This window comes from Acanthopagrus latus, chromosome 23 (assembly GCF_904848185.1).
Source record: "Acanthopagrus latus isolate v.2019 chromosome 23, fAcaLat1.1, whole genome shotgun sequence".
Taxonomy (NCBI): Eukaryota; Metazoa; Chordata; class Actinopteri; order Spariformes; family Sparidae; genus Acanthopagrus; species Acanthopagrus latus.
Genome location: NC_051061.1, coordinates 6,863,255 through 6,876,356, shown reverse-complemented (window position 1 = coordinate 6,876,356; position 13,102 = coordinate 6,863,255). Strand labels below are relative to the sequence as shown.

The 13,102-nt window shown below is 43.3% G+C and overlaps 2 protein-coding genes across 2 annotated transcripts; one reads left to right on the top strand and one right to left on the bottom strand.

Annotated features, from left to right (window-relative positions):
• On the top strand, positions 1-2,579 carry bud31 (BUD31 homolog). Its single transcript, XM_037087672.1, has 4 exons — positions 1-201; positions 1,060-1,182; positions 1,493-1,659; positions 2,062-2,579. The coding sequence occupies exons 1-4, from the start codon at positions 108-110 to the stop codon at positions 2,110-2,112; spliced, it is 435 nt and encodes a 144-aa protein (XP_036943567.1). The 5' UTR covers positions 1-107; the 3' UTR covers positions 2,113-2,579.
• A 1,227-nt stretch (positions 2,580-3,806) lies between these two features.
• On the bottom strand, positions 3,807-12,449 carry smcr8a (Smith-Magenis syndrome chromosome region, candidate 8a). The gene is made up of 3 exons (XM_037087667.1): positions 11,172-12,449; positions 8,010-9,782; positions 3,807-6,453 (listed from the first exon to the last, which is right to left on the bottom strand). The coding sequence occupies exons 1-3, from the start codon at positions 11,771-11,773 to the stop codon at positions 5,994-5,996; spliced, it is 2,835 nt and encodes a 944-aa protein (XP_036943562.1). The 5' UTR covers positions 11,774-12,449; the 3' UTR covers positions 3,807-5,993.
• Between the last annotated feature and the right edge of the window lie 653 nt (positions 12,450-13,102).

The window sequence follows — 13,102 nt, the reverse complement described above, 5'->3', positions numbered from 1 at the left end:
GACCCCCGCAACAAATCTACGTCAAATTGTAGCGCCTGAAACCAGGTTCGCAAATCACAACGAAAACACCGTGTGCTTTTGTTCGTTTTAGTACAAAACAGAGAAAAATGCCCAAAGTAAAGAGGAGTCGGAAGCCACCTCCAGACGGCTGGGAGCTCATTGAGCCCACTTTAGACGAGCTGGATCAGAAAATGAGAGAAGGTACGCCGGTAGAAGATGATCGTCCTCAAACCCATGGCCGTCGGGATTTAGCATCAACGGTGTTGTGCAGTTTGTGGTGGTGCAGTAATTTTAATATTCACTTCGCGTCTTCCTGTACCGTAAACGAATGCTCAATACAATATAATAAATACACGATTTTACCGCTGATTAGTGTATGCTCCTGGGGAGAAGAGTGTTTTTTGTTTTGACATTTTGAACATCGATATTCTAATGCACAGGCGGAAATTCCACTGGTGGTGAAGCGACTGTAGCTCATGCAGCTGGCAATATTTGATGTTACTGTGTTTTAACTTGATTGTAAGTAATACAGCCCTAGGTCAAAACTACTCTATGCTAAAAACTATTTGACCGTAATATTGTCAACATACAATTGATTTAGCCTGCGCCACTTGGATCCAAATAAGTGAAGTCATAATGTCATTGTGTATAGATGTAAGTGTGCTTCTGCTTCTTTTTATTGAAGAACAGCCAGGGCAAGGCTTGGGAAAATTGCCTCAAGTACAAACCCAGGCCACTAAAGAAATGTTTTTCTTAGTGTTATGAGGAAGAACTCAACTATGAGATGTACTGGAGGGTCAGCTGAGACCCAAATCTCACCAATTTCTGGCCAGTTTTGTCTGTGAATGGAACGATAACAGATCCCTGTGGACAGATTCTAAATGCTGGTGGAAAGGACTCGCAGAGGAGTGGACTCAGCAGCAGAAGCAGCATGTGTTGCATCTGACATGACATGCTTATTTATATCCAGGCCAAAGTGGCATTTTAATTCCACAAGCAGGTGCAGCAATGATTTCGTATCTGCTTACTGAAGTTAACTCATTTTCCTCTGTGTCTCAGCTGAAACAGAGCCTCACGAGGGAAAGCGAAAGGTGGAGTCCCTTTGGCCAATCTTCAGGCTGCATCATCAGCGGAGTCGATACATCTACGATCTCTTCTACAAGAGGAAAGCTATCAGCAGAGGTAGACAGCTTTTACTCTACCTGTTCAACTAGTTCATATCTAATGTTTCCCTTTTCCTCTCCTGTCTACTTCAACATTTGATACAGTCGTTCCCGTAATCTAGCATGACATATTTATTGTCTTCACTCAATGTAAAAAAATTGGTTATTTAGTGTTTGAATGATATTTAATCTGTGAAATGTCTGTGATGAACCTTAAAGGATTTGTAAAGTCTATTAGCTTTTCCATCTCCCTTCATTTAAGATGTTAGTTATACTCCATGTACTAGATAGCAAACCGACAATGTCTTTCTATGTTTGTCTCCTGACAGAGCTGTATGAGTACTGTATAAAGGAAGGCTATGCAGACAAGAACCTGATTGCCAAGTGGAAGAAGCAGGGCTACGAGAACCTGTGCTGCCTGCGTTGCATCCAAACTCGAGACACAAACTTTGGAACCAACTGCATCTGCAGAGTCCCCAAGAGCAAGCTGGAAGTTGTAAGTCTGACAGAATTTTTGTTTTTCTTGTCAGCCTCAAGAGTTTTAAAAAAAAAAACAGTCAGAGTGAGAGCTTGTATTATATGTTAACAGCTAAGATCGCCCCCCTGTTTTACACTATTCCTGCAGATGTACAGACATGAGTCGGTACATGAGAAACACACAGTGAAGCCAGAATGCTCACTAGTCACTGTGTCAATACTCGCTAATCATTGACAGGTTTTGTGTGGACTGCAAAGGAAAAACAGATTTGCAAAGTCTTTAGAAAACAGAATATTACTAACCGGAAAGTAAAAGTTATCCATTAAACTTCCCAAATGGAAACAGTATGGCACATAGGATGGACTGTTCATTCACTATGTGTCCCTGTGTCTTAAGTTTTGCTGTTCTTTCTGTCTGCAGGGAAGGATCATTGAGTGCACCCACTGTGGATGCAGAGGATGTTCTGGTTAAGTGCAGTTTTTGGACTGATCTACTTTCTGTTGGCCTTTGGGGCTTGTCCAGCCTCCATTTCTCACATCTCCAGAGCAGCATTGTCTTCTTTCAGTCACTTGCATCAGAAACAAATCTCTAATCTTTAACACCGGGGAGCAAAGGCGAATCCACTGAGAGGGGCCAAATTGTATACTTAGACTTGAGGGGGTTTCTGTGTTTGGTTTTTTTTGTCTGTTTGTTTTTTCGTATTATTGCCCTCAGCTCCGAAAGTAGACAGTTAGGGAAACTGTTTCTGAATCAGGCCTTTCATTCCAGCTAGTCATACCCACTGTGAAGGTCTTTTTAAATCTGAATGTTTCATTTCATTAAAAGGGCTGGGAGGGATATGACTTTTGTTTGAAATGCCATTGTTTTAAACCATAGTGCTGTTTTTTTTCCATTATTGTTCTTGTAGTGTAATTTTAAATAAAACCATCTTGATTTAATTGCACTCTTACTTTTTGTATTGTATTATGAAAATGTGTGCTTTTCATCTCTATGTACTTAAATATGATGTTTTTTGATGAATTTTTAAAAGGCCATCGTTGACTGTGGAGTTGGATTTTCACATACTTTTATTTTGTGAAGAATTATACATCACTAGAATGCTTCAGACAGTCATTTCTAAGTTTTAAGTTAAATGTCTCTTCTTCTATGTGTTTGAATTCTGGCTTGATCTTGGTCACCTCAGCACATAACGTTCTGCATCATAAAGCCGAGATTGAGGTGGTTGTTGCCAAAATAGTAACACTGGTGTGTTTTGACTACAATATTTACCTGAACATTTCTGAGATGTCACTTCATGACTACAAGACAGCAATATTCTTAAATTAAATCATTAATATTCAATTCTCTTAAACTCTGAAGAAAGAGTGAACTCATTTATCCTGCTTTCTGAAGATTTTACTTACACTTCACAAAGTTGGTTCTTACTGAGTATCATTTGTCAGCATCACATTTTCCCCAGCCAGTGGTCAAAACACTGGTAACTACTAAAGACAACTATAAGATAGTAATAATATAGGATGAGTCTACCCAATGTGGTACTGCAGATATGCCATTTAATAATATTTTCTCTTCTCATCTGAAGCACAAACACTGCAGATTAGTGTTACTTCTTAAGAAATCGTACTCTGTCACTGATATGTGTGAGCTCTTCTCTTGTGCAGACCTGTAAGATTTACAAAGGAGCAGCTGAAGGTCAAGAACCTTCTGCATCTGTGGCACATCACCCATAAATAGTCGGATTTTATCTTTAAGTGGAAAGGCACACTTGTTTGCGTCATGAGTCAAACACACACATCTGCCCACACACTCAGTCCCTGCAGACTATTGTAAAGAGTGAACAGTACCGTTTCAAAAATGTTCTCATGTCATTCAATTACCATTTCCTCTTCGGTCCAACACCTCTCCTTCTGCTGCTCCAGCAGGCCAATTAGATGTTTTCACAGATACGCGTGTATTATTCATGACACCTCAAATGCTCACACATCCGTCATTGCCACAGTGAGTCACACCGACACGAGTCTGTCGGAGTATTCGTCGTTTAATATTTAATGCTGATCTGTAGGCTGGATTGGTCCGTCTCCTCCGGGATCTCACAGTGAGATTCAGCATAATCAGCACGACCACCTGAGCTCCTGCGTTGCCCGGGCATCCACACGCAAAAGAAATGGATTCAAATAATTTAATGGAATTAATGAATATCATCAACATTACATGAAAGCATCAAGACATTCACAACGTGCTTCATTAAAACCACTGGCAACGCTGCCGTCATCCAGGGCCTCGTGATGAGATACACAAGGTAGACATGATATGGCAACATAAGGACACTGAGTGACGACATGTTAAGCACACTGTGGTATGGCTTCTTCAGGTTACATTCACCTTTTTGCATTAGAGGAGTAATAACTAAAAAATAATACATCAGAGCAAAAAAATGTTATCTAAGCTGTAAAAAATAAAAAGACTCAAATCTGGCAAAAAAAAGCCCAAAATGCAGTGAAATAAAGAAATACAGTAGGTGGAATTAAAAACGTGAGGTTGCTGTTAATAATTAAAAGAATAAGCCTTAATGAAATGAAAACTTGTCTTGTTCGTACAGTAGCAGGAAGGACAGCAGTCATGATCCCACAGAGTTTGACCTTTTCACTTTAAAACCTTGACCATGCAGTACAGTTACAATCCTAGATACACAAGTTCAGCTCCATCACTGATGCCACAGAATTATTAGGAACAGTAAAATCTAAAATACTCTCAAACGGCCATGTAACAGAACTTTAAACAGAGAGGTTTTGTGTACTTGTGAAATTCCTACAAAGAGGAAATCTGGCTGCAACTCACTTGTTGATTTTTTTTTTTTTTTTGTCTTGACGCAATAAATATAGAACCGTTCAGTGATAAAGCTTCATAAATATAGGCAGCTGTCCGAACTCGAGTGTCAAGCGCGAAGTTTTGTGTTTGATGGCAAAGGAAGTCAAATTTCCCCATAATAAAGCCTATGCAAACATAACATCACTGTCCCGGCGACACATCTCCACAGCATCTTCCTCCGGATATAACAAAACAGTAATATCAACACGGTGATTCACCCCGGCACAAGACAGTCTCATGCTAACACCACAACACCACGACACTCTCACACAACTGTAAGACAACAGTGAAGTCCAATACATTGAGGTCAGGCAGCTTTAAAAATGCTCCTGACCAAGTGAGTAATATCCATGAAAATGCTCGCCGGCGGCTGATATCGGCAGGTTTTGGCAGCTGCTGGCCCTATGTGGGGTGAGTGTGCGCGTGATGACGTTACTTCTCTTCACATGCAATATCAACATGGAGCCGGCTGGGTCCAAGTCACACAGCCAATGCACCCGCTCATGCATCACCACCTCTGGGAATGTTTACTCTGCTCTCAAAGGTTAAATCTACTCAATCCGACGCAACGTCTCTGTTCGGAACAAAACGAGAGATTAAGCCACTTCTGCAGGAATGTGGCTTGAATTGGAATTACGAAATTTAAAAAACCTAAGGTGTAATAGATATTTTTAAAAAAAAAGAAAGAACATGGATTTTAGAAAGGCTTTGGCCTTTGGAAGTTGTGTGGTATGTTTCAAAGAGCGAGGTGTGTCACAAAACCGGCTGTAACAAGCCTGCATGGTGCTAATAAGGTGTCATGGACAGATCCAGAGAATCATCTGTTCGCAGCAGGCAGAAAACGTGTGAGTTTGTTTCAGTAATGCTGAAAAACATGTTTACATGTAGCTGATATCATAGCTGACATTACTGTGCTCAGTGAGCGCTCGGCATTAACAGAGCTGTGATTGAAACTTGTCAGAGAGTCAGCTGAGGTCAGAACAGCACTTACGACACAAAGACAGCCATGTTGGATTGAGTTTTGTAAGATCAAGTGTGTGTGTGTGTGTGTGTGTGTGTGTGTGGTGAGCGGGTTGAGGGGACTGACCTTAAACAAGTAACATTTTCTTTCAATGGAAGTGAAAAACACACACACACACACACACACACACAAACACAAAAATGACACGCAGGACAAAAAGTAGAGCCGACCTTCGTCCGCTCTGTTATGTGCGTTCGTGAGTGTCTGCATGCTCTGGAACAAATAAACGCAAGTAAACACTCACTGACATTCACCACTCGCTCCGTCTCCTTTTCCTTCACATAGAGGAAAGAGCTAGACGAGAGAAAAGGACAGCAAGGCAGAGAGAGATTAAAGAATAACCAGTTCAGAGTTTGTCCTGAAACTAAAAGACCTTTTTAAGATCCCCTTTGGTCCAGAAACCAAAGACGTCGAAGGTGATTTCTGCTAAAACGTGTGTGGGAATCCATCTCCCAGTATAATATCAGATTTTGTAAAAAACGCTGGTGGTGTAGTTAAAACTAAAACAAGGAGCTGCTGTGCCGCTCCCAATGGCGGGCTGTAGATACTGCTGAGTGATGAGCTGGCTGAGGTAGAGCAGTATCCGGCTGTCCTCCTCACCCAGCCCCAGCTGCTCCTGCAGGAAGCAGCGCCGTCGGCCCTCCACCACCTCGGGCCCCTCTGTGAAGCTGACCGGCAGGTGGAGGTGGTGGGTGAAGGTAAACAGGAAGGCCTTGGCTGCCAGGCGACAGAGCGTGCTCTGTAAGTGAAGGAAATAGGTGGACCCACGGCGGATGTAGGTGCGGTGGTCAGCGATGTTGGCAAGGAGTTGGCCATGATAGGGCGGACAGCGCAAGGTCTTCTGGTCGGCATCTAGGATGGAGATGTAGCGGCTGTAGCGGGACAGCGAGTAAAGCATGCTGGAACCCACAGGGGACGCTACTCTGTGGGGGGACAGACAGACAGACACGGGGAGATTCATATTTTTCCAAGGAGGATTATCAGGTTCATCACCATTTGTTTTGCACATTTGCACAATAAGATGTTGTTCTTCAGTACAAGTAGAAACATCACAGTTTAGAAATGCTATGTTACATGTAAATGTCATGCATTTAAATATTTATTGAAGTAAAAGTACTAAAGTATTTGCATCAAATATACTTAAAGTACAAAAAGTAAAAGTACTCAACATGCAGAATGACATATTTGAGAATACTACTATATATAGTTGGCCTGCTGGATACATCATAATTTATTAGTTCTATCATTTAACTAACATGGCAAGGTAACTAGTAACTTAAGTTGTTAAAGAAATAAGGTTATATATAATAGCAGAAAATGAAAATACAAGTACAACCATTACCTCCTAAATTGTACAAGTAAAGCACTGTACTTGAGTAAATGTACTTAACTACTTTCCTCCAATGCACATTTGCAGTCAACCATAAATACAGTCTGTATATCCAATTCAAACTTTGCCACAGGAGGGCAGTGACAAAATATAAGAGAGAGTTAACAAAATCTGCACATGAATATGAATATACAGGTTTGTCTTAACAGGTATTATTTATAAGCCAGGGGTGTAAAGATGAAGAAAAAAACACAGTGTCATGTGTCACAGTGGTGTCACGATTCAGTGTGTTTTGGATACAGCTATGAGCCTTCAGAATTCTCATTTTATTTAATTTCTCATCTCAAATTTACCGTTGAACTCGCAGGGGAATAATGTGAGACTCTACAATGAAGTGGTGAAGGTTGGCTTCCCATCAGCTTGTAACAATAGCATTTTTTATTTTAATTTTATAAAAGCCACAAGTGTAATTCTTTGGGGCAAGTGGCAGCCCACTCCTTCGTAAAGAAAGATGAGTAGAAGTGAAAAAAGATTCCAAGGACAGACGTTGGGCTTGAGGTTTAATAGCTGAATAGCTGCTTGTTTGAGTCATCCAGGACTGAGTCAGAGCAGATGAGTAACAGTGCAGTTACGTGTGATACAAACTACAAAGATGAATATACCATTGTTTAGCTTCAAACTGAGGGAGCATCAAGCTTAATGTTTTAGTAAATCTATGTTGGCATCATTTACCATCATTGTTGTAAGAACAACACTAAAATGAAACAGGTAAATGAAACAGAAAAATGGCACTCAGCTGGCCAAGCGACGGGAAGAGAGAAACAGCGGTGGTCGTATCTTTACAGAAACCTGTCTCCACTCTACATCCCAGATCAAGCTGCTGCACTTGATGGGCACACCACATTCAAAGCAGACAGAATAGAGGACCATAGCATGACAATGAGGGGTAGAGTCTGTGTTTACAACTCTGACACTCGAAAACTGCACCACGAGTTCATGTATATGTATGTATATAAAGAACTGTATATATGTTCTAGGTTTGTGAAGCATGGAGAAATTATAAACTTTAAATCAGTTTGGTAGCATTGTGTAGTATGATGACATATAAATCACCTAGAACCATAAAATCTAAATTAAAATTGGACATACCTTTGTAATCCAATGAGTTTCCACCTCTGCAGATCAGTGAGGGTGAAGGGACACGACAGCCAGGCCTGAACCCTTTCCCCACACTTCCCAGGACCAGGCACAAAGAGGGCGAGAGCAGCAACCAGTCGGCGGACTCTCCCCTCGTCTGCTCCGAGCACCACCAGGGTTCTGCCGCTCAGCAGGCACCACAGAGCTTGCATGGCAAACGGGTACTGCCGCACAAACCTCAAGGCTCCCTGTCCAGCTCTCTTCCTCTGACGCAGGGTCACCACCCCTCCATAGCCGAGAGGTGAGGCAGCCCGATCAGACCCAGTAGAAGCGCTCATGGTACAGTCCGACCCATCCTCCACTGAGGTACGGGAGACTGCATCTCCAAGGAGGCCCCCAGGCACCTCCAGCCCGGCTGCAGGGCTTTCTGGGCATGAAGAACCCACCATGTAGTCGTCTTGGAGTGGGAGTAGGGCCTGAGGCTCCTGGTTGACCACTAAAGTTTGATCATTCTGCAGGTTGGAGTTTTGGCCAAGGCGAGGAACCGTCTCTGGGGCAGAAGCCTCGTAAAGGAAACCCTCTTGGGCCATACAGCATGCCGTGTCTATTGGAACCAACAAATCTGACTCGACCTCACAAGTCCCATCGGTTACAAGCTCACACTCGTCCTCCCTGCCTTCCAGCTCGGACATCACCTCCAGCAGAGACACAGGTGTCTGGTCACCATCATCCTCCCCAGCAGTGGTCTCAATATCTTCACTGCTGCTCTCCCTCTCCAGGTCAGTGTTCTGGTCAGGATCAGGAGTCAGGTCAGAATCAGGATCTGGACCTCCTGACGTCAAAGCTAGATTCGGTTGTCCCTCTGCTTGACCCATCCCACTCTTATCGCTGCTAAAGCTTCCTTTGGTTTCTTCCGAGCTCTCCTGGGTCTCCAGAGTCTGGTCGGAGGGCGAGGACTCTAGATGGCTCTCCACAAGCCCGAGCTCAGACTCAAGGGTATGGCTAGTCTCAGAGGCTGGGTCCAGAGGATCTGGAGGCTCCAGAGCATCGAGTTCAAGAGGTTCTGGTCCTAGAACAATAGGAGGTGGATTTAACATAAGTGTAAAGTTATCTACAGCGTGGTTCACAGCACAGAATGGTCTTAGTGTTCCCCCTTCATCCTCATCATCATCTCTGAGGTCTTCCTCAAACAGGAAGTTGGTAACTCGTAGTTTCTTGCGTAGCGCCCTGTCCAGGCGGCGTGTGTGCAGGTAGCTCAGGTCACCCCGGAAACACCTCTCCGTATCCTTCAGCAGCTCAACAGTGGCATCGTAGAAAGTATCATCACACAGCTCTTGCAGGGTCTTCAGGCGCTTGTCGAAACACTTCGCAGACTTAGCTTTGATCAGCTGTGGCGTGTAAGACGGCCTGCGTTTAACGCCCTCGTCGTCCTCCCCGTCCGCTTCTTCTCCTCCTTCGTGATCAATCTGACCCTGCCCGTCCTCTCCCTTCTCCCCTGTGTCACTGTAACTAAAGGGTCTGGCAAGTTTGGCATATTTTTCTAACAGCTTTTCACACTCACTCACGCACTCTGTGATACACTTCTGGCAGGTGACGGCATTTGGATCTCGGCGGGGACGTTGATGGTAGGAGCTGATCTGTCTCAGCAGGTCTCTGTGCTCATAGATGCTCTTTTCCACGTTTGCAAGCTCATTGGCCTTTTCCACAGCATGAGCGGAGTACATGCTCTGAGGCGCCGCCTCTCTCTGCAGGCCCTCTTCCCTCTGCAGCACTGAGTGAGTGTACCTGAGGGGAAGAAAACACAGTTACTGATTCATATCTGTATAGCACATACCTCTGCCAGTCCCCTTAATTCAGTCAAGCCTAATTCTATTTGGATATGCATCCACTTCTACTCACTCATTGATCCTAGCCACCTAAATATACCTGATTTCTTTTTTCATCAAGCGCCATATATTATTCACTCATATACAGTCTCAAGCAGGTTCATGTTATTGCCTTTTAGAGAGACATCTTGACAACAATTCAACAGATCACTTTGGTAAAGAAATCCATCCTCCCCAGAGGATGAATCCTAATGACTCTGGCGATCCTCTGACTTTTCCTCTAGTGTAAACACGAAGCTTGCATTTGTTGCTTTGAGTGAAATGTCAGAGGATGATGACTTTTACCTTTGGTATTCCCCGACTGTTCATTTTGTGTCACCATCACACTAAAATTATGTTGACACTCCCATCAGCACATGTTAACATGTCAACAAGCTAAACTAAAATCGTGAAAACGGTAAACCTTAAAAGACCTTCCAATCATCACTTTTGCCAGTGTGAGCATGTTAGTATGCTGATGTTAGCATTTAGCTCGAAGCAGTTAGTTTCATAGAGGTACTAGCACGGCTGTAGAACCTGACCTTACTAGGGAAATTAATTCAGTGAGCTTCTTGTCATACTGATCTCTGGTTATTTCAGTTCCATACATGTCGATGAAATTTGAGGACCAAATTAGGAGCACTGATCAAAAGTTCTAAAAGACAGTCAAATATTGTTAATCGCAGCTGGATCACTAACTGAACTAAAAGTGAGCAAATTCCACGAGGGCCCAGAGGTTTTAGGTTTGGTTTCAGTACTTTCTTTCAATGCAGTTTTGTTGTGGACTGTTCGCAAAAGTACAATATCAAATAACATTTTAGTTTTAAGGAGATCTCCTGTAACTGCACTATCATCGGCCAATTGTTTACTGTCTGGTAGGGAGATATTGTGTCACAATCCATTTTAAAAGCTTTCCTGTTTCAATTTACAATATCCTCATATGGTGCATATTCCTAGATAAATCAAATTACCGCAAACTAGCCGACACAAACAAAACCTTGAAGTCTGGTGGATTTATTGAAGCCCTATTAGGAGTCCTTGTCTTTTTCTCTTGGTGTCTAGACATACAGTCAGACTGCCCTGTATTGTTTATAGCTGTATACAATACAGAGGGCAGTAGGAGTGAGGCAGGGGTAGGGAAGAGGGGCCAAAAGCAAGGAGATTTTTGCACCATAACTGATTCATCTGGATTATTTACCCAAATAATTCAGCAAAACATTTGAGAGGATTCCTGTTAAAATATGAGATTTGGATTGGATAAACTGTGGAATAGCTAATAGCTGTTAAAAGCTTGTACTAATGTTCTTACTCCAGGTCTCGGAGCTTCCTCTGGAGCTCCTTGGCAAATGCTCTCCTGTTCCCGGACTTCAGGCACTCAGAGGCCTGTGAGAAGCGGAAGGACAGCTCCTGAAACTGCAGCATGATTTTCCTCTCATCTGCTGAAACGTACGCCATGCAGAACGGTCGCACGAAGCCCCTCGCCTCCAGGTCGTAAAGGGTAAGGTGATGGACATAGGCGAATGCCCCCTCCTTTGAGTCGCCCAGCACCACCCTCGAGTCCTCCACAAAGCTGAGCCTCGGGTAGCCTGTGCCGGGTGGATGTCCCACGAAGGAGGCCTGGTAGTCCACCGACATGATGCGCAGGGAGAAGTAGTTGAGATCAAAGGTGCCGCAGACTTTGGGGTCATCGGGGATGGTGAGGAGAGGCTGAGGGCCCACCTGCTCAGAGAACTCTGAGATGAGGATGAAGTCTTTGGTGAACTTGGCATAGGAGGTTTTGGCCCAGGGGTTGGAGTCACAAGGTGGATGGAGGGGGACAGAGAACTCCTTGGGGAGAGCCCAGGGGTCAGGATTCGTCTCCCCATATTCATCCTCTTTAGTGAAAGCCACCACGTCAGGTGAGCCTATCATAGTGGTGTTGTTGAGCAAGGCATGGGAGACACAACACACAGTGCAGGGCGGCTAGCAGTCATAAATCAGCTGTCAGAGCAGGAAAGTGGAGGCCAGCTACACACAGCACAGTCAGATTCCTTCAGTTCCTTCTGCGGCACATTTGTTATTGAGGTTAAAACAGCTGTTGATACTGGGGACCACAGAGAGAGAGACAGAGTCCACAAAAAATCTAACTGGTTGTATAATTTTAAAGGGGGATCCCAGAGCAGAGTGGGCCCAGAAATACAGCTGTGTCCCTACAGGAGCCAGTCAAGAGTGCTGGTATTTGTCAGATCAAATATTAATAGCCATCTCAGGAGGAATTTTAAAAAATCTGTGTGCCTGCTAACAAAAGCAATTACCCTGCGCCAATCACAGAGTCCGGACAGGCATCAGACCATTAAAGCTGTGCAGAGAGGGAAAAAAAACGTGAAGCGGAGTCAGTGAAGCGCGTCTCTCCTCCTCTTCTTCCTGTCTCCACGCGTGGCACCCATCACGTTACTGTGTCCCGGGATAAAATGCGGGACGTCGGTGTGCCAGAACCCCGGTTATCAGACAGAAGCGAGATACATGTAATCTTCACATCCAGAGACAGACGCCATGTTTACCCAGCTGGTTGTAGTCTTGTCAGGTGACCAATCCACCTCCCCATCTGGAGGAATTCCACCCTAAAAACAGATATTTGACATATTTCTCTAGGATGACCGTAGATTATACTTAATGTGACTCACAAGACTTTTAAGTCACGTTAATCATTCATTGTCAAGTTTCCGGTTTGGGTGGACACGTGCAGGATTTTAGAAATAGCTCATAGAGTTCATTACTCAGTTCCACAAAAAAATCTTTGCAGATATTATTATGTGGATTTTTCACATTATGTTTATTTGGGTAGCAGTAATTTTCTATTTTCTGCAATTTGCATTTAAATGGGATATTCACATTGGTCCTGGCATTTCTGTAGAAATTAAAAACATGTTTAAATAATTCAACAACACGGAGCTATATAAATATCTAAAACCTGTCTGCAAACATTGTCACTATTTCAAGAGTTTTACCTACTCAGTATTACATTACATGCTCTTTTCTTCTGCACACTAAATTCTTGTGAAACCCCAGACTTGTAAAATAAATGCAACTGTTTTATTGAACAATGGCATCAGAGCTCTCTCCACACTGTCATGATACAATTTTGATGGAGTCATTCTAAATAATGTGTTTAGCCAAATAGCATTCAAATGTATTTCTATGTCCAAAATAGAAAAAACAAACAAAAAACATAATGAATACCTTTTTAAATTTAGACTGCTT

Bases quoted from the DNA above. Each gene is read 5' to 3' on its own strand.
- smcr8a (XM_037087667.1), bottom strand. From the start codon at position 11,773: ATGATAGGCTCACCTGACGTGGTGGCTTTCACTAAAGAGGATGAATAT. The intron at 9,783-11,171 runs GTAAGAACATTA...TCTTCCCCTCAG, and splicing joins AGGAAGCTCCGAGACCTGGA to GTACACTCACTCAGTGCTGC. The intron at 6,454-8,009 runs GTATGTCCAATT...GTCCCCCCACAG, and splicing joins AAACTCATTGGATTACAAAG to AGTAGCGTCCCCTGTGGGTT.
- bud31 (XM_037087672.1), top strand. From the start codon at position 108: ATGCCCAAAGTAAAGAGGAGTCGGAAGCCACCTCCAGACGGCTGGGAG. The intron at 1,183-1,492 runs GTAGACAGCTTT...GTCTCCTGACAG, and splicing joins GAGGAAAGCTATCAGCAGAG to AGCTGTATGAGTACTGTATA. The intron at 1,660-2,061 runs GTAAGTCTGACA...TTCTGTCTGCAG, and splicing joins CCAAGAGCAAGCTGGAAGTT to GGAAGGATCATTGAGTGCAC.